The sequence below is a fragment of the Prunus mume genome, linkage group LG5 (assembly GCF_029339155.1).
Source record: "Prunus mume cultivar Tortuosa linkage group LG5, ASM2933915v1, whole genome shotgun sequence".
NCBI classification, from domain to species: domain Eukaryota; kingdom Viridiplantae; phylum Streptophyta; class Magnoliopsida; order Rosales; family Rosaceae; genus Prunus; species Prunus mume.
Genome location: NC_142702.1, coordinates 28,990,630 through 29,017,141, shown reverse-complemented (window position 1 = coordinate 29,017,141; position 26,512 = coordinate 28,990,630). Strand labels below are relative to the sequence as shown.

Below are 26,512 nucleotides of genomic sequence, written 5' to 3'. Positions count from 1 at the left end.
TAATTTAAAAGAAAAAAGGATCCCATATATATATATATATATAAAGAGTATAGTGGATCAATTATACTAATTTTTTTTTAAAAAAATACAAATAAAAGAAAACACAGAGTATAGCCGGTCGGCTATACTATTTATCCAAAAAATTAGAAACGTATAGCCACCCGGCTATAATTTAATAACACCAACGTGTCAAAATGCGAACAGCCAAACGGCTATACTAATTTTATAAATAAAAAACCGCGTATAGCCGCGCGGCTATACTATAAAAAAGAGGACCTGCGTTGCGACTAGGCGCCAGCGTGTCCAAGTAAGTACCGTGCGGCTGTACTATCTTTTTTATAAAATTTAAAAAACCGTGTATAGCCCCACGGCTATACGTAAAAAAAAAAAAAGAGAACCCCATCAATTAGGCACCCACGTGTCAAAATAAGAGGATTATACATGAAAGTGGTAAATTCTTATATGAGTAATAACTTTAAAAAATAAAAAATGAAAAGTAGAAAATAGAAACTCGGGTAATGACCTAATATTAATAGATAATGCTATAAACTACTCTTATTGGTAAACGAAAATACGGGAAAATAATTTAAAAGAAAAAAGGATCCCATATATATATATATATATATAAAGAGTATAGCGGATCAATTATACTAATTTTTTTTATAAAAATATAAATAAAAGAAAAACAGAGTATAGCCGGGCGGCTATACTATTTATCCAAAAAATTAGAAATGTATAGCCGTTCGGCTATACTGTAAGACACCAACGTGTCAAAATGCGAACAGCCGAACGGCTATACTAATTTTATAAATAAAAAACCAAGTATAGCCGCTCGGCTATACGATAAAAAAGAGGACCTGCCTTGCCACTGGGCGCCCGCGTGTCCAAGTAAGTACCGTGCGGCTGTACTATCTTTTTTAAAAAAATTAAAAAACCGTGTATAGCCGCACGGCTATACTTAAAAAAAAAAAAGAGAACCCCACCAATTAGGCACCCACGTGTCAAAATAAGTATCGTCGTGTGGCTAAACTAGTTAATAAAAAAACAGAAGAGAGAAAAGGACCTTCTAGTTGCATTAGTTTATACTTTATAGATATTAATTTGCTATTTCAACTCTACAAACTAGTAAAACTTAATAGCATAATAAATTTTTTAGTAATAAATTGACTAATAATTTCATATTCGAATTCCTATAGCACATTATCGCATGCGTTTGAAAAACCCTCATTCCTAACTTTGGGGAAAAAATAACCTAAGAATGAACATTAAAAATAAGTCTATTGGTATGTTGCGAAAAGTATTGGACCTTCTTAGGTTTATTGGTAAAGGAGTATTGGACCGCTTTCTTCCTTGAATAAATGGCGGAAATATATTGGGCCTAATCTCTTCGTCCCTTTTTTTACAGTTAAAATACCCGTATCCATATCTTTGAGAATCCACGATCCAACTTCAAAGCCGCCACTTTCACGGGAAAATCACTGTATCACACAATGAAATTCCCGGCATTATCGACGTCCAAAACCCTCAATTTTCCCGCCATTTTTATGGAGAAACAGAAGATTCCCTTTCAGATATTTCTACGGATGATCTCCGTCCAGGGCAAAACCAATCGCAGTGGAAAATCCGTGCAAGCCTTGAGTAAAAACAACAGTGGTAGCATCTCAATCGCAACGACGGTCACGGAGGAGAGAGATCGAGTATTTGATAGTTTGAGAAATGACAAGGGTTGGATTCACTTTGTGGGTATTGGAGGTTGTGGGTTGTCTGCGCTGGCCATGTTTGCACTCAAACAGGTGAAGCTTGATTGCAGCCCTATATATTTGCTTTCTGAGAAAATGGTGTAAAATGATAGAAAATGAAAGAAAACAAACAACCCTTATAGAAGTCTTGCTTTGTTGTTGAGTAAACAAGTGGTAAGTGAAGGAAAATTGAAATTTAGGATTGTCAAATGGAGCTTCCTTTAGTAACTTAACAAAGTGAAAGCATGGTGGAAGGTTAAGGAAACTATCTTATTCGCTCAAACTTGTATAGAATTTGAAATCTTTGTTTCTTTCGGTTTTTTATTTTCTCGGCAGATGTCAAGTATTAGAATGTCATCTGGCTTGGATCTTAATTGTTAATGTTAATGAGTGTAATATACAATTGAAAACTGGACAATTTCTAGATTTCTTGAATTGTATTTTTTTTTCGCCTGTAGGGTTATGAGGTCAGTGGCTCGGATATTGGATGGAGTAGCTTCATGGATGGGCTACAGGAAGCAGGGGCACTATTGCATATTGGTCATTCGGTGGAAAATCTGCAAAGGAACGCTGCCTCAAGATTACCTGACGCCATTGTTGTTTCTAGTGCTATTCCCCAACACAATGTGGAGATTTTGTATGCAAAGTCTGTTGGAGTTCCCGTGTGAGTACTTCTGTTCAATTTGGCATTTGATGTACTACGTTCTGAACTTCTTTTGGATTGTGATTTATGAGGCATAGACACTGTTTGTATCAGTTCCTATGCTAAACGATAACCATGGATGCCATTTTGTTTATCACGTATGCCACTTTTACAGTTTAGTGTATGCCTATCCAAGTAATGCTACGTTTACGTTAGTTGTTCTTCTTGATTTCATATCATAACCCCTTTCTTTTACAGGTACAAGCGAGACCATTGGTTAGGAAAGCTGACACAGGGGTACAATCTCATTGCCGTAAGTGGTAGCCATGGTAAGAATTTGTCCAAGCTATTATCCTCATCAATCAAAGTTAACATTGTCTACAAGTTTAAGGGTTTATGGAATGTCTTTTCTGATCTATCTATATTAATTTGTTATTTTTTTATCTAGTGAAAAATGTAAATAAGTTGGGTGGTTTCCCTTTCCTTTTGCTTCAGTAAAGTGAAATGCGATTCCTATTTATAAAAAAAACATATAGTGAAATGTGATAGGGTTATATGCTTGGTTGTGATACTCCAAAAAATACTAAGTTTGCATGCCTAGTATCAAATTTTAGAACTGATATACTATAATAGTTATAATAGTGATCCAATCGTGGTCAAATCTAAGATACTATTAGCTTGCCTTCTTTTTCTTAATGCTATTAATGTTAATGATTAATACTTATAGGAAAGAGTACAACTGCAAGTATGCTTGCTTATGTTCTAGACAGCATGGGTGATAATCTTACAGCAGTAGTTGGAGCACATGTGCCGCAGGTATCATTTTTCTCTGTGCAGCTTTGGTGAAAAGATGAACGTTTCAGATGCAATAGTAATACATCTCTTTCTTGTATGGTCCATTCACCATGTTTAAACCATAGTTTTCTGCTTTCTTTTGAACTAGAATCTATAATAAAGTCTTACGATGAGTAGCTCAAATTGACTTTCTATCATTAGATGTTGAAAATGATTACAACTTTCTTTTGCAGTTCTCAGGAGGAAACATTATCTTCGGTGATGGTTGGAATTTTGTCCTGGAGGTATACTTTTTCATGACGGGGTTTAGTTTTTGATGAGTAGCATGAGCTTTGAAAACCATGCAAGGATTACATGTATACTTATTAAGGAATAAGGTGGTAAATGGTAATGGTATGATGTACAAATGACTGAAGATATCTAATATTTAAATCCCATTCATATAACAATGAATAACAATCACTTATCAGTAGAAATAAACGATATTTGGTTAAGTTTTTACGATTTAATACTTATTCTCTCCTTTCTGTAAGCAACCATCAATTCTATGTTCTTAAAGATTTTAGCTTACACACATAATTTGTGTTTGTAATAGGCTGATGAATATGATGGTTGCTTCCTGGGACTATCACCTTATATAGCTATCGTAACAAATTTGGATTGGGAGCATGTTGATATATTTCAAAACGAGGAGGCAGTTAAAGCTACTTTCAGAAAATTCCTGAGTCGAATCAGGGTGGGCGGACATCTCATTTTATGTGGGGATAGGTACATTGCTCTACTATTTTGGCAGCATATTGCATTTTGGTGCAGCAGATAAGTTAAAGTGGTAGGCATTCTAGAAGAGCAACATTTGCCTAAGTCATGCATCATGTATCTGAGCTGCTCTAGGTTTACTTGTTTGTCCGGTAGTTGCTCAACTTTCATTTCATATGCAATTAGACTTAAGACTCTGTATGAGTTTGGTTTAGTCTATTGGTAGTGCTTGCATGTATTGGTTATTGATATTGTTGTCTAATGTATTTTGCCTCCCCATATAAGCTACATGTGTAATTTTAATTTTGTGTGTGTATATTTTCATTAAAAAAAATCCGTTTTCAATAGTGAAGGTGCATATTCCTTGCTGACTGATGGAAAGTTACCAATTGGATCGCATAATTGGAGTGGTCTAAGGTCAAGGCCATTGGAAAAATGTTCTGACAGCTACAACATAACAACTTATGGAACCACAAGTTTTAATGATTGGCATGCATCATCAATTAGGCCAAACTTAAAGGGTGGTTGTGATTATACACTGGTATGTAAAGATGGTTTCTTTTCATGTCTGGGATGCTCCTCTGTTCTTTACGTTATTTTGTTTCTTCTGGAAAACGATGATGTATGAAACTTAAGTGCATATTCTCTTCCATGGTTAATCACTCTTTCTCTCTCCCCTGTAGTGTCATCAAGGGTGCTCCGTGGTAGACATCAGTCTACAGATTCCAGGAGTTCATAACGTCCTTAATTCATTAGCAGTGAGTAGCATACCATACCGAATGTAGTGATTCTCATCACATTTCTTTTGTGAGTTATATTATAACCATAATATCTTTCTAATTGTAAGCCTGGCATTCAAAATTTTTAAGGGTGGATTTTCGTTTTTTGGTGAACAAACATCAAACAAAAATTAGGTTAGGTTGATTCTCATTGTATAAGTGACATTTTTCTTTTCACCAATTAGTAAGATTGAACTATTGAAGTCCTGTAACTTAATGTCTCTTGTAATCGTGCTGTATTATGCAGGTTATTGCTACTGTTGTAACATTATTCAGTGACCAAAGTCCAATTAACAATACAATTAATTGCGTGAGCTTGCACTTAAACAATTTTATAGGCATAAAAAGGCGTTTTGAGATGATTGGCACAATAAACGGATGCCGTATATATGATGATTATGCTCATCATCCAACGGAAGTTAGTGCTGTCATTCAAGCTGCACGCCAGAGGTTCCCTAACAAGTCTCTTTTGGTGGTATTCCAGCCTCATACTTACAGGTATTCATCAACATGAGAACAATTGAGAGCTTCTTTTAGCACATTTTCTAGCATCATTAGCATGATCCATATAATTATGTGAGACTCTTTGATGATAATTTTGCAGTCGTTTAGCAGCACTGAAGGATGACTTTGCGAATGCTCTCCGTGATGCAGATCAAGTTTTAGTTACAGAGGTAAGATGTCTTGGCACAAAGTCTTTGCATAATCTGACAACCAAAGGGTTTACTGGTTTGATGTCTGATATCAGGTTTATGCTGCTAGAGAAATAGATGAGCAGAATGTTGGTGGAAGGGAGCTAGCTGCTACTATAATTGGCCCGCCATCTGATTACATCCCCTCTCTGGTAATACTGAATTTTAAGTTTCTTCAAGATACAATTATGCCTGGAAAGAGCATGGAAAATATGAATTTAAAAGCTGAAATATTACATATCGGGATCAAATGAAACCCCATTAATGCTCTAAATGGTTACAGGATGATGTGGTAGATAAGCTGGCATTTCAAATATCCAAGAAACCTCATCGGAATATTGTTGTTTTAACACTTGGAGCGGGTACTGAATCTTTATGCCTCTAATGTCATATCATCATGGTCCATAAAAGAAGGGACAAATTTTGAAATAGAACTTATGAGTCCATAATTATTTGATTTTATTTGATTTATTCAGGTAATATAACTACGGTGGGCCCAAAGCTGCTCTATGAATTGCGAAGAAGACTACAAGTAAATTCTTAGCTTGCTCCAGCAGCTGCTTTTCGATGGCTTCGTTCAATTTGGAGATTCAGGGGTTTGATGTTTCAGTACCAAGACGCCCAAAACTTGAGATGTTTCAGTAAACCCCGTTGGTAACCAAGTCATTTGCATGCCGTGAATTTGGTTAGATGGATACCACGTGCAAAGAGAGTTGTTATTGAGATGGTTTTTGGAGGAAGTAAAAGCTTTCATCTTGGCAGAAAGAGATCACCATCTAATCAAAACGTACTCTCCAATGTTTCTAGCAGATGAAATACATCGTCAGAACTTCGTGGTGATGGGGAGAGGCCAATTCATGAAAGTGACTGGGATAGCAAGAAAGTTAAGCCTTCATCTATCAAATGATCCTGTTGACATCAGGCATGAACTTTTCAACCCACAAAATGCAAGAAACAGGTACGAATTCTCCTTGTTTCTCAATCTAGTAAATACAGCGGCAAATAATTGCAAAAACGAATGAACCTAGAAAGGTAACCAAGAAGCAGCAGCTCAGATGATCTCATCAAAGAGTTACAGTTACTTGCATTCTCTAAAAACAAAAACAAAAACAAAAACAAAAAACAAACTAGAATTCTAAAACCTAGCTAGCTACCAATAAGAGAGAAACACAACACAATCATAGAATTGAAACTTCACTCACCCACTCTGTACACAGCTTCTTACTTTCCTCTAAATTTGATCAATCATCTGCAGATGAAACATATGCAACCTCCAGACATGATAAAGCTCATAAATTTGGAGCAATATCAATTCAGAGAATAAAAAAGGGTAAAACTCCTAGCCAAAAAAGGAGAAAAAGCCGCGCTTCTTCTTTGGCTCTTCCTCAACCATGACAGCCTTCATGCTGTCCTGCTCAACAAGCCTCCATGCTGCCTGCTCGAAAGCCAGTCCAGCCAATGTGGGCGGCCTATTCAAAACCAGAGGGTACCCTCTGTTGGTGCTTCTGATTACCTCCGTATCCTCCGGTATCATCCCCAACAATGCCAAGCCCAACATCTCCTGCACATCCAGCACCGACATCATATCCTCACCTTTGATCATATCGGTCCGAACCCGGTTCACCATCATCTTGATATCCCTAATTCCGTCACACTCCAGCAACCCAATGACTCTGTCAGCGTCTCTCAAGCTCGTGATGTCCGGCGTGGTCACGAGCACGGCCTCATTGGCCGGCGTAATGGCGGTGATGAACCCGGCATCGATGCCTGCCGGGCAGTCGATGAGAATGAAGTCCGGGCAGCCCTCCTGCCTGGCTTTCAAGGCGTCGACGACCCAAACCAAGGCTTTGCCGCCAAACCCCATCGGCAATTTCGACCTGGGCTTGGAGATGCAGAGCAGCTCGAAGTTGGACCAGCGCTTGTCTCTGACGAGAGCCTGGTCAAGCCTGCAATCGCCGTTGAGCACCTCGACGACGGTGTAGTTGACGCGGTTCTCGAGGCCGAGGAGGAGGTCGAGGTTGCGGAGGCCGACGTCGGCGTCGATGGCGACAACAGAGAAGCCGAGGCGGGCGAGGGAGAGGCCGACATTGGCGGTGGTGGTGGTCTTGCCGACGCCGCCTTTGCCGGAGGTGATGACGACGACGCGGGGGGTATCGCCGGACAATTGGGGCTTCCTATTGTATTGGAGGACGGAGCGAACAGTGAATGGGGAAGACGGGTTGGGTTTTAGGGTTTTGGGTTTAAAGGGGTTTGTGTTGGTGAGGAAGGAGGAGGAGGAGGATGGCTTGGGATTGATAACGGTGGGGAGTTGAAGAGAGAGCATTGCGCCTTCTATGGCCACTTTGGTTAAGGGGAGATCATCAAAACAAATGGAAGTTAAGAAGAAAAAGATTTGGTGGAGGAGGAGACTATTGTTGAGTGACTATAGAGAATTTGAGTTGTGAGAGAGAAGGACAACTGTTAAGTCTAAGATAAGAGATGATTTGTTTCTTTTTCTTTTTTCTCTTATTTAATGGACGAATTAATTTGCCAGATTTAGCGATTCACAGTCGAAACTTGCAAAATCAATCAATTTTAATCTTTTAATTTTTTTTTAATTTTTTGTGTGCCGAAGCTAAGAAGGAAAAGGAGAAACTCACACGTATTGGTACCATGAAGATTTGAACCTATCATCACTTGGAGCATGTTAAAGTTTTGAGACTAAAAATACGTAAAATTTTATTTTTTCTTCATCATAGACTCATTCAAAAGCGAAAGAGGACAAATGTAGACAGATGCGGCCATGATAGTGAGTTCGTCTCCTTTTACTTAAATTCTGAGCGATCCCTTAGTAGATTAGATTAATTTAATATACTTTAGACTATCAAGGTAAATCGAGAGATAAGATATTTTTCATTTTCTTTGGAGTAGTTGGGCCAAAAGCTTAAAAACAATAACAAATTAAAAAGGGCCGAGCCCTGAACACTCCTGGAAAGGTCTTGTGTAGGAACAGGCCTAATATGGAGGCCCAGGTTTGCATTACCAAATCACAGTCCTACCTTCTTATTCATGTAGCTAGTCCAAACCGTTGGATCTAAAGACAAGTGTTTTCAGATCTATAATCTGAGCCGTCAAATAAATAAGCCAATAGAAATATTTTGACGGAAAGCAAGTGACACCATGGATTTCGATAGAGCCAGCCAACCAGGCCCCAACCTAATCCAAAGGACAAAGAAAAGTCAGATATTCTAGATTTACCCTTCAGACCAACTCGGGCCATCTTCCCGCCACGCGTCGCCGTCCCATTCGTAATTTACACGATTACCCACTTCACTCTCTCTCTTTCTATGTGGTCGGTTATTTCCCTCTGTTACGAAATTTTCACTTTCGTTTCTTACACAACTCTGTTTCTTTGGATCCAAACGCTTCCAATATCTTCCGGTTTCTGCTTTCCACGGATGACTTACAAAGCTCGAGGTCCTTTCCTCTAGCTCTCATTCTAACCTGGTTTGCTCTCTCTCTCTCTCTCATCGTCTTTAATTTCGTGTATCTATATTTGCATATAATTGTTGATATTTGGTTTCGATTTATGTTTCTAGATTAATGGATTTTTGGATCTGATTTTTATGGAAGTGGTTAATACTGTTAGAATTTGATGTTTCTGTATCGGAACTGATATATAGATCACACGATTGTACGTATGGATTTGTGATGAACTGTTGTAACTATGTTGATTTTTTGTGCGGATCTATTTGGTGAAGTGCGGATTTGAACAAATTAGATACCACCATCTGTTTGGATGAAGAGAAAATTGAGTGAAAGTTCAATTGGTGGTCTGAATGAAATTTGGCCTCTGTTTTGTTATTTTGTTCTTTAGCTCCCCAGTTATTGAATTGAGTGATAAATTATTCATCGGTTTGGTCTTATTCCATCATCTCACCAATATAATGGAAGATTGGATTGGTTTAGATTTGATCAGGACCTTGGTAATTCATAATTGAAGCTGTGTTTCGAGTTGACTCACTGGGTATCTCTTGTTTTTGCGAACCCTTTGCCTACTCTGGGTTCAGAACTTTGTCACTAGCAAGGATTGGATGGATATCGTACACGTCTTTTAAAAGATTGTTAATTCAATGATTTTTGAAGATTTTTTTATCTAGCTTGATTGTGAGGTCTCAGGTGATGTTATTTAGATCTAATTTTAGGTTAGATAGGTCTCTTTACGGGGAAGTTTGACTTCACTTTAAATTATGGCAATTATATTAAGGGAGTTATCCTGATATATGTTGCCTGCGTTTTACAGCATGTGTGTACCTGTTTCTCATAGGTCATATATCTATACTTTTGTGTGCATCTAAACACGTGTACCAGGGTAGAAGTTTTGGTTTCAATCATGACTCTTTACTTTCTCTGCAGCAGTGAAGGCCATGTGAGCTGTTTGGGACAGATTTTGATTATTGCTTCGACAATTGGTATTTGATGATCAGTTCTTTTAGTATGCTCCAGATGGGTAAATGCAAAGGTTGTGGGAAATTAGGAAGAATGATGCCAAGGGGTGGATCTGTGAGTGCATATCAATTTTCCCTTCTGTTGTCGCCTGTTGTTTCTGTTTGGGATTGCATCGTTCGCAAAATGAGGTACTCCTACAGACCTGAGTGGGTGTAGTTGTCAGGATTACAGTAATATATTAGTTTTCAACAAGAAAATTAATTAAATTTATTTAGTAATATAGAAAAGTAAGGGAACACAGTTATAGGGAAATGTATACTTTAGAGGAATTCTGAAAGAAAAGTTAAACAAAGGCATCTGTTTAGAGGTCGTTAATCTGAATGGATAACATGGAGTGTAATAAACTGCAACCTGTTGTGAGAAAAGTTAAGAAGAAGCAGGTGAAGGACGAATTGGATCGTCAAAAACAGGCTGAGAAAAAGAAGAGGCGCTTGGAGAAAGCCCTTGCTACTTCGGCTGCCATCATTTCTGAACTAGAAAAGAAAAAACAAAAGCAGAAAGAAGAGCAACAGAGGCTTGATGAAGAAGGTGCTGCAATTGCCGAGGCTGTTGCGCTGCATGTTCTACTTGGTGAAGACTCAGATGAGACATGTGAAATTGTTCTGAACAAAGACGAAGTGCTTAATCCTTGGGATTGTCCTGGCGATATTGATGTCTTTATGGCTGGACGGAGGGCATGCTTTCCTTATCAGGACTCTGCAAAGTGTTCACTTGAAAGGATTGGGTGGGTCTCTAATGCTTACAGATCGGGATGCAAGTGGGGTGGTTTGGGGAACAGTCAGTTGTCGTTCTCATCTGGGCCTTATGGAAGAGATTACCATGAACAAATTTGTGAGGAAGCAGGTTGGGGGACTACGGGATTTGCTGCTGGTCTCATTGCAGCGCAAGCTGTTTCATCTCTTCAGATTGCAGAGGAAGCACATGAAGGCACAATGGTGCTTGATGGAATGCTAAGACGGTAGACGGACATTTCAGTGAAGTCGTCATGTTACTGGAAGAGGCGTATTGGCTGAATTTCGATAATGATGTTTTGTATATAATTTCACGAATGTGTTTAGGTGGTTTATCTGGTAAACGTATCTTCTTCAGCTTGGACAATGTTGCATGACATGCTCTTTCGTTTTTCTTCTTAAATTCTCTTCTAGAGGCTGCGATATTTTTACGTGCAGTGTAAGCTGACTCGTCTTTCTGATATTTTTGTGGAGTGTATTATTAAACTAGTGTAGTTTCTATCGTGAATTATGTTCAGATATTTTCTGGTGTATGACAGACTGTTATTAACGAATTTCCAGTTTCGATGCGATTGAGGCATGCTGCTAATAATAATTTGTTATTTCAAAGAGTTGCTTGTTGCCACTATTGTTGGTGATTTTGGCCTGACCGCAACCTTTCTTTTCGGTTTCCCTGGTCTCGTCTAGGTTCTAGTCGGACAAAAGGGTTGATGCCTATAGCGTTATTTTTCGCATTATGCATGACAAATAAAAATACAATAGACATCCTTGCTTAGACAATGAGTTCATTATCACTATGGTCTCACTTGAATGGACCGTAAATTCTCGAGACAACAGTTTTAGACTATAGTGGAGTGTATTTGTACGGGTATGAACTCATATTCATAAAATCCATTTAAATCACCAAACCAGTCAAATACAGATGACGTCCCTTACAACTGTAGTGGATAGTTTTCCCCACTGAGAGCTAGGGCTCTGATAATACAGAACCGATTATCAAACTTGGCCAAAAACATTCATAAGTGCTTTCCTAACTCTACGGAAATCAATCAATTAATCATGTAATAAAGCAACTACAAGTTGGGCAATCTATTGAATATATGTACTCCAGTTTGGGCGGATGAATGGGCATAATTCTGTTCAGCGACAAAAGAAATTTTTCATTGATACCCAATGAATTTAACTAGCGGTACACATGGTAACATGTCCTCGAAGTTACAATCTCAGGTGGTACGCCATGTATATGATTTCTGCCGCGGAGGTGACTCTGCATCTGATTGCTGGTGGTGCCGAAGTACATCCTCTTCCTTATTCTCAATTTCTGTACTACTGGATGGTTTTGCTCCTGTAGTGATTAGGTTTTTAAACCAAGCTGCTTGAAATCTAGGAGTGCCTCTGGTTGAATTTCCAGGAGACTCAGGAGCAGCTATGGCATTGTTAGTAACACCCGCAAGGAAACGATATGCCACTTTGCTAGCAGATACAATCTCTGTCTTGGCTTGTCTCAACTGCAACAACCCAAGAAAACTATCAGACTTATATGCACTCAAGCAACCAGAAGTACAAAAAATGATCATAAATAAATTACTGGGCACACTAGATTGCAGACAAATTAAGATTGAGAACACAAGGGTTAAGCCACATCTAAAGCCACTACAAGTTCAGGCAAAACAGAAAACATAGTAGACCATACGTAGGTAACTTCAAATTAAAAATAACAGCAATGATAGTCTCTGCATGGGACTCTTGTGGATATGTTTAAGATTAAATTTGCTGCAATTTGCCCCTTCCCAAGAAAGATAAAAATGTCAAGTATCTCATTTATATAAAACTTGGCTCACTAAAAAACCTAAGGTTGGTTGCCTGCAACCACAAGCTTGAAAATTTGAATTGAATCAATGTATGCACTAAGCACATGATAGGCAATGAAAACCAGAGTTATAATCAGTACTTTTACAGAAGAGGATCCAATGAATTGGTAATGACAGACTTCAAGGAGCATAAATGGCTCTGAAAGATAAGTTTTTCTTCAGGCATATTATAACAATAGTGCATTCTGCATAAATTACTCACCCGTATTGCTGTATTACCCGCTACTTCCATTGCAGCATCACCAGCATGGGCAAAACGATTAACCCAACCTGTGGAAGAAGCTATAAGAATGCATGCCAGATAGTAATTTACAACTCCATTTTCAAATCCAAAGGCACAGTAACACTAAGATCATAACTTCACAACTTAACCTTCTCATCTCCCCCCAAAACCCATACACCCAAACCCCCCATCCCCCGTAACATACACGACCAATTTAGAAGAAAACTCAATATAAAACTTGCTATATCGATCACCCTTGCTACGCTCGTATCTTCAAGCTCATGATAATACATGAAAAGAATACATAAACCACAACAATTTCTGGTACTAGTCAACCAAAAAAGCAGTAAGCATAATGCAAAAACAGACATAAAGCGCACATTGTACAAGACACAGATAAATCATGCTTGAAATAAAGCTTGCAGGTTCAATACATTATCAATAATGTCAACTAAAGCAATGGAGCAGGGGGCATGAGTGCATCTTTAACAGCACATTTTCCAAGACAAAATATATGTGCAGGTCAAATTCTAATAGGACATAGTTTTCAAAAATGACATCAATATATAAATAGAAAGACAACGATATGAACTGACTAAAAAAGACTAATTAATCTGCCTGTTCCGCTCTCCAAGGGTTGGCTACAAAAATCTTCTTTATTACAAGAAATAGCTTAAACTCATGAAGTCAGGAAACAACTATAAACATTGATCTCAAGATTGTAAACCAACAGAGATTTGGACCAACAACCAATTTGCATATCAATAGCCAACCCATCAAACAAAAGGGAGTCACACTAAGGCAACTAATTAAATTCATCTATCAGAATGTTCCAATAGAACATACACCATCTATCAGGCAATCAACTTGGACACTGACACATCATTGACCCTTGCACTTATGTTTGGTCAAGTAATCTTTCAATTGCAAGAAAAAAGCATTAAGCTTGAGAATTGCTGGTAAAATAACAGATCTCATAACGTTACCTGGAAGCTTTGGCACCCCAAGCCTTTCAGAGAACTCATCACAAAAGTGGTTGCAGTTTTTTGATAACAGGTCATATGAATACCCAGGCCACTCTCTACTGAGTTCCCTCAAGATTTGGTTAACCTTGAAAATTGAACAATCTGTTGTTCCAAGGGTGATGCATTCACGATAGGTGTACATAGGATTTTTTCCGGAGGGGCAACTAAAAACACCAGATCCTTGTTCACAGAACCCAAATGACCATTCATCCTCTCCATAAACCTATCAAATAAAGCATAAACAATTCTGATCAGATCTTTGTACTATAAAGAATACCACAAAAGAATAATGTTTGTCTTTGAAAACATAAGCAATGAAAACTCAACAAAAAGGCACTTCCATCATACTGAGAAACATCTATTGAGCAAATCAGCAACTAATGAGCACCCAGGATCAAGCTGAACTCAGCCACACCTCCGTACTTTAAAATCCAGGGAAAATCTAATATCACTAAATTGCAAAATTTCATTATTCAGATTAAAATCTCCATCAAAGATGTACAATAAATTAAGCAAATCAGTGACTACTGAGAACCACATAAACCCTAGGCATTCAATCAGAGTGAACACACAGGTCATTTCTCCAACCAATATAATAAATACACAAGAATCAAAGTCAAAATTCCCAACTGCCTTAACCGAAGGGAAGGTCAAAAACCCTAGATCTCTCCTATAAATTCACAGCACTCCAAGATTACACCAGCCGGCCAACTATTCATTACGTGTGTACTTTGGGATTACATACATGCATACGTGTGTGTGTGTGTGTGTGTGTGTGTGTGAGAGAGAGAGAGAGAGAGAGAGAGAGAGAACCTGTATGGCGCTGTGGAAGATACCGCCGAGGCCGATACCGTCCTTGAAGATCTTGTTGATCTGAAGAATGGTGCTGTTCGTTTTGTCCGATCCACTATTCGTCACGTCATATATATGCAGTACCACCTCCGTCATCTTCTTCACCAAAAACCCTATCTGTATCCCTAACCGAAACTCCCCCTCCCTCTCAATTCAAATCAGAAACCCTACCCCTCTTCTCCTTCTCTATATCTCTCTCTGGAAATGAAATTATTCACTTTAATTCAAACAAAACTCCACCACTTTTCGCTGCCTCAGCGATTACGACTTCTGATTTGAATACCCTCGCCTCGATTTGCTAAATTTCTCTGTAACTCTCTCTTTGTTTCTTCTTTTTTTAATCTCTCTTTTTTTTTCTCTTGTCTTCTCGTTAAACTGGTTTATTTCTTCAACTCAGGCAGAGAGAGAGAGAAAGTGTGTGTTTATTATGACGTTTGTGTGTGTGGAAGCAAAATTCAGAATCTGGTTGTAAATTTTCACGGACTGTGTCTGTGTGAGTGGCATTTTTTTGTCTGTTTTTTATTCGCGGAGGGGTATTTCAGAAATGAAACAGACCCCGGAAGTTTGAGGAAATTACGGAATCGACAGCAATTAGCACAACTGTCTGCCACTGTGGTTAACGTATCGAGTTATGATTAGCCCGACTTGGATAAGTGGGCCTACGTAGCACGCCACGCAATTATTAACGGTTAACACACCGACTGCTTTATTTTCATAAAATGACCGTAATACCCTTATTCGTGTTTTCCCACGGACAAGGGTATCAGTAGTTTGAGAAGTTAAGATTCAACACATAACCTCAAGTGAAAATGACAATTTGAAGCTACAAATCCTTTGGAATAAAAATCTTCGGTATATTTTGTTTCTGTTGCGTCGACATCGGTGATGTAAGATATTTCGCATTTACGACGCAGTTAGGCATATAAGCATGAATTCCTCGTTCTGTTTTTATTAGTAATGTTTGTGGTGTGGGTGTCCAACTCAAAAGTCTCTCTCAAAAACTTGAAAGGTAAACGATGCCTTTTCCCTGTATACGTATATTTGATTTTGAATTTTTACATCATCATCAATAATTGCCTGGTAATCGCTCATCATCAATATTCTTAGTGGACCTTATCCCTGTATTTTGGTACAAATTCCATGAGCTCAGATTCAAATCTGATCACAATCTTATCATCGGATCACATTCTGAGGACTTCATCAACTGCGTGCATGTGTGAAAGAAAAGAAAAATATGTTGATCCTCTATATTCACAAGCTATATATTCAAACTAAGCCATACTCTCTTTCTATATTTAGGGGATCCTATTGTATTGTAATTGGGGTGAGATCCATATCGACACGATATCGACTATTGATATGTCGTTCAAATTATTGATATTATTGATAATTCGATATACAGTTGTTGATACTGTATTTGATATGGATCCCACCTCAGCTACAAATATGTTCAATGACTACTTGTATATATGTCAGTAGTCAAGTACTATAAAAGCCATGGTTCAAAGTAGACGCCAAATTTGAAAATGATGGTGGCTAGGCTACACTATACAAAGACGAGGTCAGTAGGTATGAAAATGATGTACTTTAATCTAATTAAAGACAGAGAGAAATGTTTAAGTATTGTATATTTAGTGATGAGACTAAGTTAATGATTTAGGATCGACACTTTTGAGTGGGAAGACCAAATCCCACTATCTCTCTCTCTCTCTCTCTCACCATATTACACAGATTTGGTAGATTGCTTCAGCAAACCTAATGCGCCATTAACGACATTTTAGCTTCCAGCTGGACTTGGGGCCTAATTGGCATTACATTCCACTCATTATATTTTCGCTTTCTTCGCAACCATTTAAGAACTCTATAGATAGCAGCACATGTTGCTTTTTAAGTGAAAAACCAGAACCGCAGAAAGTGAGAAAGATTCTTGCGTCTAGTGTAGTGCAGAACAGCCAGTTCGCCAGCTAGGAATTTTACTTTTGAATATATGCAAGCTTCCTATGATTCACAGTATCTTCTGTGTGTAAATAGAACTTGTAGCTTTGCGGGTTTGGTACTTGAAAACCCAGAAATGCAAAAACAAATACATTATACATTTCAGACAGCAAACATGGGCAGTTTCTGTAATTCTTTCAGTTACATACAAGATACAACAATAAGATAGAAAGAAGAAAATACTACAACATCTTGACAGTAGGGAAGATATAACTCAGAAATTCATTACAAAGTGTCGGATGATAATCGTGATAAAAGGATTAAAAGCAACCAAAAGAAAAATGAGAAAATTTTAATAGTAGTAAAAACCTCAGAAAGATACCTCTAAGTTTTGTCTCAGTGGTAGTGCTAAAGTGGAGATCTTTAAAATTCTTGTATGGTATTGATTGTATATTTATTGATGCACAAGCCTAAAGCTATCTACCATCGTTCGTCATCAATTGAGAAAAAACTTGGCTTGTATTAATCTCTAAACTACCATTACCATCACCTTCCTCTGTTCTTGCATTGGTAGCTGGATCTCCAGGAACAATTGTATTTGCTGGAAGCTCATTGATATCGCCGTCTTCATGCACTTCTCTTCGTGGTCTAGATTCCTGAAGCTGAAGAGCATATTCTAAATTCCATAGTACATCACCAATGGTTGGCCTATCAGCACCATATTCAGCCAAACATTTCTCTGCCGTTTCTCCAAACTTTTTCAAAGAGTCTGGTTTGATCTGTCCAACAAGATGGGGATCAATAATTTTCTCAAGCATACCCTTCTTCTGCCATTGCATTGCCCATTCACCTAAATTCACCTGCTCCCTGTCAACCAATGGATCAACAGCAGGTCTAGCACAAAGAACTTCAAAGAGCACTACCCCAAATGAATAAACATCTGACTTATCAGTAAGCTGCTGCCTCCGGAAATACTCAGGATCAAGATACCCAAAACTACCTTTAACGCCAGTACTTACATGGGTTTCATTGAGACACGGGCCTGATCTCGAAAGACCAAAATCAGCCACCTTAGGCACATAATTCTCATCAAGCAAGATATTAGTTGATTTAATGTCACGGTGAATGATTCCTTGAGCAAAACCTGTATGAAGGTAGTGAAGACCCCTTGCTGATCCAATGCATATTTCAAGTCGTTGCTTCCAAGACAAAGGTAGAAGCCCCGAACCATACAAATGTTTCTTTAAGGGCCCCTTTTCCATGTATTCATAAACAAGTATCATTTCTGACTGTTCTTCACAATAACCAACAAGTGATACAAGATGTTGATGCCGAATTTGAGACAAAACAGTTATTTCAGTCTGGAATTCTGGAAGGCCCTGCCTAGATCCAGGCACACCTCTCTTCACAGCAACCTTTGTATTGTCCCTTAGGACCCCTTTATAAACCATGCCAAAACCACCAGAGCCTACAATTAGATTTTTATCGAAATTGTTCGTTGCCAATTGTAACTCAGCAAAAGGGATTTTCAAGAAATGATATCCATTTGGGCCTGGAGATGCAAGTGCCGTCCTTTCAGACATTCTACTGTGTGAACTACCTCCATATATGCGTAAAGGTGTCCAACCCACACTTTCTGCAGGTGCAGGTTTCAGTTTCTTCTTCCTGCGTTTCAAAGCAAGCAGAAATGCAACAATTGCAAAACACAGAATAACAAAGCCTCCAACAACTGTACCCACCAAAATCCATATACTTTTCTTCTTAGAACCAGCTTCAGTCTGTAAATGGGAAACATTCACCATTCTCATGATCTCTGCCCCATTCAATATAGCATTCATCCTCACAGAACTGCTCAGATCAGAAGGACCAACACTAATTTGTATAACCCCCGAAACATCTGAATTGACAACAAAATCAATATAGATTGGAGATGCAAGTTCATTGGTTGCCAGTACCGACAGATCGACATCTCGGTATGCAGCATACCCGTTGATATATATATTAAAATACAGCAAGTTAAGTGCAGGGCTAACAATGTCACAGAAATGCAATCTAACTAAATGCCCAGAATTCGAACCCACTGGAAATTCCCATGTGATATTGAACCTTGCATCTGTAATTGCCTTATCCCTATTCATCTCCTGAGCAGTCATATAAACATTATCAGGGGCAATCTCTCGAGTTGCACCTCCTCTCTGATAATTTGGAATATGACTGGTGGAGGCATGCTTTGCGGCCGATTTCAGGACAAGATAATCCACATCAGGGACCCAATCCCTCCACAGAGTATCATTAAAAGGGGTCAATTTGGAACCTCCAACGTTAATCCTATAAATGGTCTCTAAAACCTGGGAAGAAAGATTCTTGTATTCAACTACATCGGCACTCACCAACTTAGCTCCATAATCAACAATAAGGTCCTCAGGTGCTGAAAAAACTTCAATTGCGCTTACATATGCAAAACCCGAGTTGTCCAGAGGCGTAAACACAATTTCAAGCACATTTGTATCAATTTTCATTATATATTCTCTAAGCACATTATCTCTAACATGTACATCAGTCAACAGCACAAGCCTATCAACGGAAACGCTAAATTTTGCAGCTTTCAAATCGAAACCTTGAGCTACGAACGGTGAGAAATGGAAACGTACCATGTGAGTCCCATATTTTTTGATGCCGAAGCTATAGCTTGAAATTCTCTTGAAAACTCTTGCTGTGTGGTAAAGGGTGGGTGAATTGGGAGGTGGGTTTTGGTTGGTGAGTGAAATGGAACCGGACCCGGGTTTGTAGGAATCTCCAGCAAAGACCCGGTTGAAGAGCGAGGTGTTGGACAGTGAGCCACAGTTGAGGAGATAGTTGTCTAAGGGAGTGAAAGAGGCTGAGAAGTGGAGGAGGGAGAGGAGAGTTAAAGAGAGAAAGTGAAGGTTTTTGGTCTCCATGGAAGGAGGCTTTTTGGGGTCTTGAAGAGGTTCAAGAGCTGGAGCTCGTGAGAGTGAAGAGTGGAAGACAAATTGTTGGGTTTATGGAGAAACAGAGTCACAGCACAGAGGCCTTGACTAATGGAAGTGAAGTGTTGAGAAAAAAATTATTTTATATTGAAGATTTTGGACCGTTCTTATCTTGTGGACAAAGCTGTGTTTGTTTTTGACATTTTTGGCCAAGTGCGTAGAATTATCTGACTTCCAGAAGGAAATGCTGAGCTACATTTTGCAGGCTAATATGGTTTTGTTGCATGCTCCCCCCTTCCCTTGTGATATCCTCTGCCAAAAAAGGTCAAGGCCTTGTGTCTTCTTCTATGTTTCTCATGATTCTATATGAAAATGCTGCAGTACTCAGACCTAATTCTCATATTCTCTTTGTGATTTTTTTCATGATTGTTTTTAGGATATTTGAAAGCTAACCCAATCCAAGGGTCCCTTCTATTAATGTATAAAAGAGCCTGACCCCCTAGCATTTATTTTATTTGTTCATCTTTTCTTACCCCCTCCTTTTTTTTCTCTTGTTGTATGTGGACTTGATGAAACCATATATTATACATAACTGGTTAGAAAGTGAAATTTAAGCTGCACACACACTGAAAAGGGTTGATGCATGCCAGCTCAGTGAAATTTGCAAGTGACAGAGCCACTGAGTATCTGAAATGTCAGTGTCACTTTCATCTTCCAATTTCACCAAGGGGGGCTTCATGTGCTCAAAAGTTTGGGTAGGTCCAAAGAAAGAGCCACTCTCCAAATTTCTTTTATCATTTTCCGTCTTCGGTGAAGAACAGATAGAGCATACATAACCATACAAATTAAAGTTGAATACACGAGTCTTGTATTTATGCTCTTTAAAAACATGCCAAACTTTATAGGTGTTCAATCATAGATGCATGGTGGTGGCCCAAGATCGTTGAAAATTTGATTCAGGTTGGTGGGTGGGTGCCATTTTCTTATGACCTTCCGAGTAATAAATTGACACCTCTCTCTAATAAGACATCAACTTTGTCTTTACCTTAAAAATCATAATTAATTTGTAGATACGGGTTATATCAGTTAATCAAAGTAATGTGTTCGCCTCTTTACACAAGAGTCTATCTTCTTCCGCAAATATTAAAAACAAGAAAATTACAATTAATTCGTTAAATAAAATATAAGATGCTGATTTTTCGGTCGAAATAAATAAATAAAATATAAGATCACAACATACACTTCCGGGAAGAAAAAAAGTGAAAAAGTATTTAAAACTCTTTTTACTTATTAATCGGAGCACGATGTCGTTTTACAGTTTTCCCCTTGTTTCTGTTCTTACATTCGAAACCGGAGCATCAGCGCAGCTTTCCTTTGCCTGATAATCTCTCTCTGCTTCGTTCCATCTCGCTATCCCCTACCCTGGACTCTCTGAGACAACCGGTTCGCTCTTGATTTTGTTCACGTAGCAGGTAGGTACCAATTACGCTTCAAATTTTCAATTTCAGATTTTTATATCTAGGGTTTCGTCTCAGATCAATCTTATTCACAGTTTAGAGTAGGTTCATGAAAATCTGATTTCATTGTCATGAATCATGGCTATAGGCCAGGATCATATATTGATGTTCAAATTACTTTGGCCTTATTACCATAAAAATTTGTTCTTTGAGGAACTCGAATGAAGGGGCAACACTGGATTAGGCAGGAATTTTGTTTAATATGGTTCAAGTTCAAATTTTTAGTACATTATCTGAGTGAAGAGAGCTCTTACTGTTAATTACATGCAGGTTGCACGCAGAGTTTGATGCTCTAAATTTCAGAAGCTTCGTTTATGCTTGTGTGCTGGTCCTGCTGGAACTTGAATTCTCATCATATTCCCTTTTTTGTATCATGGTAAACTTATTTTCGGAGGCATTTTCTTTTTTTTCCTCTTTTTTAAACCTTTTTAAGGTATATGTTTAGAACCATCTTTCTGTTATGCAGCATATGTGGCATTTCTCATGCCCATTCTTCCCACATTTGTTTTAGTTTCCTTGGCTTTGTTTTTTCTGTACTTGTTCTGATAGTTGCCTTTCAGTTATTGCATTGTTGTGTTCTTTAATCTCGGTAGTTGTTAGAACTAGAATTTGAATATATATATATATATATATATATAGAGAGAGAGAGAGAGAGAGAGAGAGAGAGAGGTAACTCTATGAATTGAAAAAGACTTTGCTTCCTTAAAGGTTCTTCTTTTTTCCCCACGGTAAACACTATTTGATATTTCTAGCAATTTGTTTATGTTTCTGTGACTGTGTGGGTTGGGGGAGTCATGTATCTATGTGGCCCCTGTCTGGGGCTGCCTGTGGTGGTTAGTGAATGCCAAAAGGCCCTTGATATCTATATGAACTTTGGACTTGAAAGATGGACCTGACAGTGGAATCCGAGGTGATGGGATTTATATATTCGGGTAACCAAGATTACCAGTCTGGCACTTCTGTATGGCCCGAAGGAGAAGCTTGTCCACCGGATTCAGCTTGAAAATGATTGCTTTGCAAAATAAAAAGAGAAGAAAGTGATTACTATTCTGACACTTTGCTGTTTGAGAACTATCAGTATAAACATATTATACAATCTTAGCAACATGTCGGAATAGTTTTTATTAGATATTTCATATTTGGTGCTAGATGGCATTACAGAATCCTGAATTGGGTTGTGATGGATAAGTGCAGGATCCTAATGGTTCTGGTGATGAAAATAGTGAAAGCAAAATCTACATTGGTAACCTTGATCTGAGGATAACGGAGTAAGTAAACCTTTGGAATACCCGACCAAATATTGAATCTTTATTGCTCTAGTAATTGCTCTAGTACCCGTGATAATTAATATGATCATGCTCCTGCATTTTCCAGGGCTGCTCTAATTAAGATGTTTTCTCCATTTGGGAAGATTGTAACTGAGGACTTTTTGTGGCACACTCGTGGCCGAAAACGTGGAGAGCCACGGGGTTTTGCTTTCATCCAGTATAGCAGCAAAGAGGTAAGTAAGTTGCTTGCTTTCTTATTAGTTAAGTTTCAAGCAATTCCTGATTTCCACCGTTAAAGTAAGCATGCAGGAAGCAAAATTGGCCAAGGAGAAGATGCATGGGAGACTAGCTTGTGGACGCCCATTGGTTGTTCGCATTTCCAGTGAGAAGTACACGGTAGAAGCAGCAGAAAATTCTTCAAAAGGAGCGGGCGAGGCAACCAAAACAAGCCTTTCTGGCAGTAGTTCAGGACAGACGAGTCGGAGCTCTAAAATAGCAGCAATCAAGAACAAATTGAAAGCCTTGGAAGAGGAGGGCTTTAGTGCCAAGAAGCAGAAGCAAACTGACACATCTTTGCAGTGATATTGCTGATCATCCATCTGGCAAAAGTTAACAAACTACGGCGCAAAATCTTGCTCAATTTCAAGTTGTAATTAATCGAAACTTGCCAGAATTGAACACAATACACTTGATTCAGTTTCAGAATTTATCAAAACATAAGATGTAATACAAAATGACTAAATTGACAACCACAGAATTTGCTCAGCTGTTGGAATTATTTAGGAGGTTTAAGAAGGCTCTTTCTTGATCGAAGGTTCCGGCTCAATGACGTTGAGACTAACGAATCGACAAGAGGGCAGACAAAGATATGGAAAGAAATCAATCGAGTATGTCTTTGCCGGCCAATCTTGGCCTCCTTTTTTTTCGGCTAAATTGTAATTAAACGTGTAATTAGTGCTAATGAGCATTCATCAAAGCTTTTATTAAAAACAAAAGAACATTAAATAAAGCTTAGAATTTGCTAAATTTGGAAGATCATATTGAGCTCTCAACTTTGTTTGTCTGGCGAAAATAGAAAGAAAAATCACATGGGGTAATAAAGGTGGTGAGAGTACACGAGCAAAAATATTTCTTAGTAGGACCTGCAGTACAAGGCTTTTCATTCCATAATCGATGAGAGTTATTTACCAAAAAGCATAAAAATTAATGAGAGTGAAGTCAATGAATCATTGACCGAGAGTACACTCCCAAGCAAACAACTTTCAAGTTTTCGACTTCAATCAGAAATTAATCTGTTTCCGATGGCTACGATGACATCGAGGCTCTCAATCGGACCTGCTCCTCCTCCTCGTCCAGCTTTGCCGGCACTCCAACGGTCAAATTTGTCTACCCGCCAAAACCCGAGTCTGAGTGTCCGTGTCTCCCCCTCACCCAGCACCATCACCAGCAGTAGTTCAGTAGCTGATCCGTTGAATAACAGAAGGCAGAGCTTTCTTTCTCCTCCGGCTCCTCCTGATCTGGGAGATCGATCTGTAGCCGTCAGATTCCAACTCAACGCCCCTCTCATTTCGTCTCACGACCAATGGGGCACCTGGACTGCTCTCTTCGCCACCGGCGCTTTCGGTATCTGGTGATCTCATAATTCACAATCAAAAGCTTTCTTTTTTGCTTTTCAATTTTCAAACAATTCAAAGTGCAGCTCAACTGATCTAAATTGAGTTCCTTTTTTGTTTTTAATTCTATTTTAAAAGGTCAGAGAAGAACACGAAGGTTGGGGCGGCATTGAGCGGGGCATTGGTGAGCACATTGATCGGACTTGCAGCGAGTAATTTGGGAATTATTTCATCGAATGCACCCGCATTTTCGATTGTGTTGGAGTTTCTGCTCCCACTGGCTGTGCCATTGCTCTTGTACAGGGCAGACTTGCGACGTGTGATCAAATCAACCGGGGCTCTTCTCTTGGCCTTCTTGCTTGGATCCGGTAATATTGAGTTCATGGCTTTTCTGTTTCTGTAATTATTTCATTCTGATTTTTGTTTGTTTGAGAAATTGTTAATAATTGAACTTAATAAAGGAAGGAAGTTAATTCTAATCTTAAGGCACCCTGTTGTATCAAATTTTGTAAACACAAGTTCATGATTTACTTTCCATAACTACTGTTGTATAATCCTTGGATTTATTGTGTTTGGTTTCTTCAGCTTATATTTTTCTTGGATTATTACATGCCATGGAAGTTTCATGCTGTAAAAAGTTCTGACCTTTTTAAGGCGTCATGCATTTTTGAGGAAGTTTATATTTCATTGCCATGATCACGATCATGAAAACTGCTTCCCTGTAGGTATGATGTTCTTTATTGGGCCAGATTAATGAATTAAATGAATATTTATGGATAGTCATGATACTTCTGTGGTCAACTTTATATGGGCTTTTTGGTTTCGATCTTTGCCTCCTCTTCATTATAACCTCTTGACTCTTGATATTTGTCTTTTCCCTTGTGTTACAATATAGTTGCAACAACAGTTGGAACAGTGGTGGCATATCTTTTGGTGCCGATGCGATCACTTGGTCAAGATAGTTGGAAAATAGCAGCTGCTCTCATGGGCAGACATATTGGTGGAGGTAATCTGTTTACCACCTTATAGAGCTACACACACACACAAACTGGAACCTATTCGTAATCGCCCTCCAAGTTTCTTATAAAAAGACTTGAAATTAGATGTAGTATTGCCACTATTTGCATATGTTGTCCTAAGTCCTGACAAAGTTTTTGCAATTGGTTTTATGTAGCTGTCAATTACGTTGCCATAGCTGATGCTCTTGGGGTTTCTCCTTCAATTTTAGCTGCCGGGCTAGCCGCAGATAATGTCATTTGTGCTGTATATTTTTCAACATTGTTCGCATTGGCTTCTAAAGTACCTCCTGAGCCTTCAACATCTGATGATGGTTTGTAAATTTCTACTTTCTCATGTCATGATTGTCCAGCTTTTTTTTTTTTTTTTTTTTTTTTTTTTTCTGGAGGGTGAAGAATTCCAGTAGCTATCATGGCGGATTAATTATTGGTTCAGCTCCCTCATTTTCAATGGATGCAATCTTGAAAATATTTTAGCTAAATACTTTTCCACCTTTCTCTTTTCCAAAACTAATTCTTCGGTTGTGTGCCACATTGATCATGAAACAAATGTTACTTTGTCCATACTTTTGCCTCTCTTTTTCTTTAGTATCTGCAAAGCCAAAATGTTGTATATCCTGTCTTATGATGAGCTTAAAATATCAAACATGATGTATGTCCTAACAGACACTGCTGGAACTCTAATTGGCAGGCATTGAAAGGATGCATCCTCTGAGCCTGGAAACAAGCTTCCTCTGATACAAACTGCTACGGCTCTTTCTGTGTCCTTAGCCATATGCAAGAGTGGCCATTATCTCACGAAATATTTTGGAATCCAAGGAGGCATCCTGCCAGCTGTAACAGCCATTGTTGTTACTCTGGCGACTGTATTTCCAAAACAGTTTGCGTATCTTGCACCAACTGGTGAGGCTATGGCTGTGATACTAATGCAGGTAAGGACTTTTCTCTTCTTCCATAAACCAAATTTTGTTGGTCAATTAATATCTCATGGAAGCCACCTTAATTGATAAAATTTTCATTATTTTCAATTTCTTTTATATCTGTGATAAGTGACTTCTGGTTGGCAACTGTTTGTGAGATACAGGTATTTTTTTCGGTGGTGGGAGCAAGCGGAAACATATGGAATGTCATTAACACTGCTCCTAGTATCTTTTTCTTTGCTCTAATCCAGATTGCCGTTCATCTTGCTGTGATCCTGGGATTGGGAAAGCTAATGAGGTTTGACCTGAAGTTGTTGCTTATAGCATCAAATGCCAATGTTGGAGGCCCTACAACAGCTTGTGGAATGGCCACGGCCAAAGAGTGGAATTCTATGATTGTTCCTGGAATTCTTGCAGGCATTTTTGGCATTGCGATTGCAACTTTCATCGGCATTGCATTCGGGCTGGCGGTTCTTAAATACATGTAATGCTTTCCGACGATGATTACCTGAAATTTTCCAAACCTGTAACCTTTGTGAACCTGCAGGCAGAAAAGTGGGAAAGTTGAAAAATAAGTAGATAAACCCATTTGTAATTGAACAGCATAGATATTAAGATTTGTGGCATTGACCGAGTTTGAGAAGACAACTCATTAATTTTTACGTAGAGTGGCAAAACATCTCACATGTTAAGATTCAAAT

The 26,512-nt window shown here is 38.6% G+C and overlaps 7 protein-coding genes across 8 annotated transcripts; 4 read left to right on the top strand and 3 right to left on the bottom strand.

The window, feature by feature from the left end:
* Positions 1-1,454: 1,454 nt before the first annotated feature.
* LOC103333790 (uncharacterized) lies at positions 1,455-7,936 on the top strand. Its single transcript, XM_089053528.1, has 14 exons — positions 1,455-1,793; positions 2,198-2,403; positions 2,641-2,711; positions 3,110-3,198; positions 3,411-3,461; positions 3,773-3,945; positions 4,282-4,474; positions 4,617-4,691; positions 4,960-5,210; positions 5,317-5,386; positions 5,461-5,556; positions 5,688-5,766; positions 5,881-6,362; positions 6,660-7,936. Exons 1-13 carry the CDS (start codon positions 1,491-1,493, stop codon positions 5,946-5,948), a joined length of 1,725 nt encoding a protein of 574 aa, XP_088909654.1. The 5' UTR covers positions 1,455-1,490; the 3' UTR covers positions 5,949-6,362; positions 6,660-7,936.
* MIND (septum site-determining protein (MIND)) lies at positions 6,438-7,727 on the bottom strand. Its single transcript, XM_008236618.2, has one exon. The coding sequence runs from the start codon at positions 7,725-7,727 to the stop codon at positions 6,744-6,746; it is 984 nt and encodes a 327-aa protein (XP_008234840.1). The 3' UTR covers positions 6,438-6,743.
* Positions 7,937-8,611: 675 nt separating the features above from the next.
* Positions 8,612-11,232, top strand: LOC103333726 (uncharacterized). 2 transcript variants are annotated; one of them, XM_008236619.3, is made up of 2 exons: positions 8,612-8,890; positions 9,803-11,232. In XM_008236619.3, exon 2 carries the CDS (start codon positions 10,213-10,215, stop codon positions 10,852-10,854), a length of 642 nt encoding a protein of 213 aa, XP_008234841.3. In that variant the 5' UTR covers positions 8,612-8,890; positions 9,803-10,212; the 3' UTR covers positions 10,855-11,232. The 2 variants fall into 2 exon arrangements, with proteins under 2 accessions (XP_008234841.3, XP_008234842.2); XM_008236620.2 differs by having other exon boundaries at positions 8,730-8,890; positions 9,800-11,232.
* A 250-nt stretch (positions 11,233-11,482) lies between these two features.
* On the bottom strand, positions 11,483-15,088 carry LOC103333727 (deSI-like protein At4g17486). Its single transcript, XM_008236621.3, has 4 exons — positions 14,556-15,088; positions 13,704-13,965; positions 12,697-12,764; positions 11,483-12,131 (listed from the first exon to the last, which is right to left on the bottom strand). Exons 1-4 carry the CDS (start codon positions 14,688-14,690, stop codon positions 11,847-11,849), a joined length of 750 nt encoding a protein of 249 aa, XP_008234843.1. The 5' UTR covers positions 14,691-15,088; the 3' UTR covers positions 11,483-11,846.
* Positions 15,089-16,666: 1,578 nt separating this feature from the next.
* LOC103333729 (Protein kinase superfamily protein) lies at positions 16,667-20,003 on the bottom strand. Its single transcript, XM_008236622.2, has one exon. The coding sequence runs from the start codon at positions 19,466-19,468 to the stop codon at positions 17,006-17,008; it is 2,463 nt and encodes an 820-aa protein (XP_008234844.2). The 5' UTR covers positions 19,469-20,003; the 3' UTR covers positions 16,667-17,005.
* Positions 20,004-22,247: 2,244 nt separating this feature from the next.
* On the top strand, positions 22,248-23,257 carry LOC103333730 (RNA-binding protein-like RNA recognition motif protein). Its single transcript, XM_089053529.1, has 3 exons — positions 22,248-22,262; positions 22,369-22,495; positions 22,561-23,257. The coding sequence occupies exon 3, from the start codon at positions 22,566-22,568 to the stop codon at positions 22,842-22,844; it is 279 nt and encodes a 92-aa protein (XP_088909655.1). The 5' UTR covers positions 22,248-22,262; positions 22,369-22,495; positions 22,561-22,565; the 3' UTR covers positions 22,845-23,257.
* Positions 23,258-23,401: 144 nt separating this feature from the next.
* Positions 23,402-26,473, top strand: LOC103333733 (uncharacterized). Its single transcript, XM_089053530.1, is given in 6 exon segments — positions 23,402-23,892; positions 24,014-24,243; positions 24,771-24,881; positions 25,050-25,209; positions 25,583-25,823; positions 25,976-26,473. Coding segments are annotated over 6 exon segments (1,395 nt in total). The 5' UTR covers positions 23,402-23,563; the 3' UTR covers positions 26,300-26,473.
* The last annotated feature ends 39 nt before the right edge of the window (positions 26,474-26,512 follow it).

Excerpts from the sequence above, each read along its gene's own strand:
- LOC103333790 (XM_089053528.1), top strand. The coding sequence starts at position 1,491 with ATGAAATTCCCGGCATTATCGACGTCCAAAACCCTCAATTTTCCCGCC. Across the intron at positions 3,462-3,772 it reads GTTGGAATTTTGTCCTGGAG|GCTGATGAATATGATGGTTG; the intron begins GTATACTTTTTC and ends TGTTTGTAATAG. Across the intron at positions 5,387-5,460 it reads ATCAAGTTTTAGTTACAGAG|GTTTATGCTGCTAGAGAAAT; the intron begins GTAAGATGTCTT and ends GTCTGATATCAG.
- MIND (XM_008236618.2), bottom strand. The coding sequence starts at position 7,727 with ATGCTCTCTCTTCAACTCCCCACCGTTATCAATCCCAAGCCATCCTCC.
- LOC103333726 (XM_008236619.3), top strand. The coding sequence starts at position 10,213 with ATGGATAACATGGAGTGTAATAAACTGCAACCTGTTGTGAGAAAAGTT.
- LOC103333727 (XM_008236621.3), bottom strand. The coding sequence starts at position 14,690 with ATGACGGAGGTGGTACTGCATATATATGACGTGACGAATAGTGGATCG. Across the intron at positions 13,966-14,555 it reads TCTTCCACAGCGCCATACAG|GTTTATGGAGAGGATGAATG; the intron begins GTTCTCTCTCTC and ends TTTATTTGATAG. Across the intron at positions 12,765-13,703 it reads TGGGGTGCCAAAGCTTCCAG|GTTGGGTTAATCGTTTTGCC; the intron begins GTAACGTTATGA and ends CTTCTTCCACAG.
- LOC103333729 (XM_008236622.2), bottom strand. The coding sequence starts at position 19,468 with ATGGAGACCAAAAACCTTCACTTTCTCTCTTTAACTCTCCTCTCCCTC.
- LOC103333730 (XM_089053529.1), top strand. The coding sequence starts at position 22,566 with ATGCAGGAAGCAAAATTGGCCAAGGAGAAGATGCATGGGAGACTAGCT.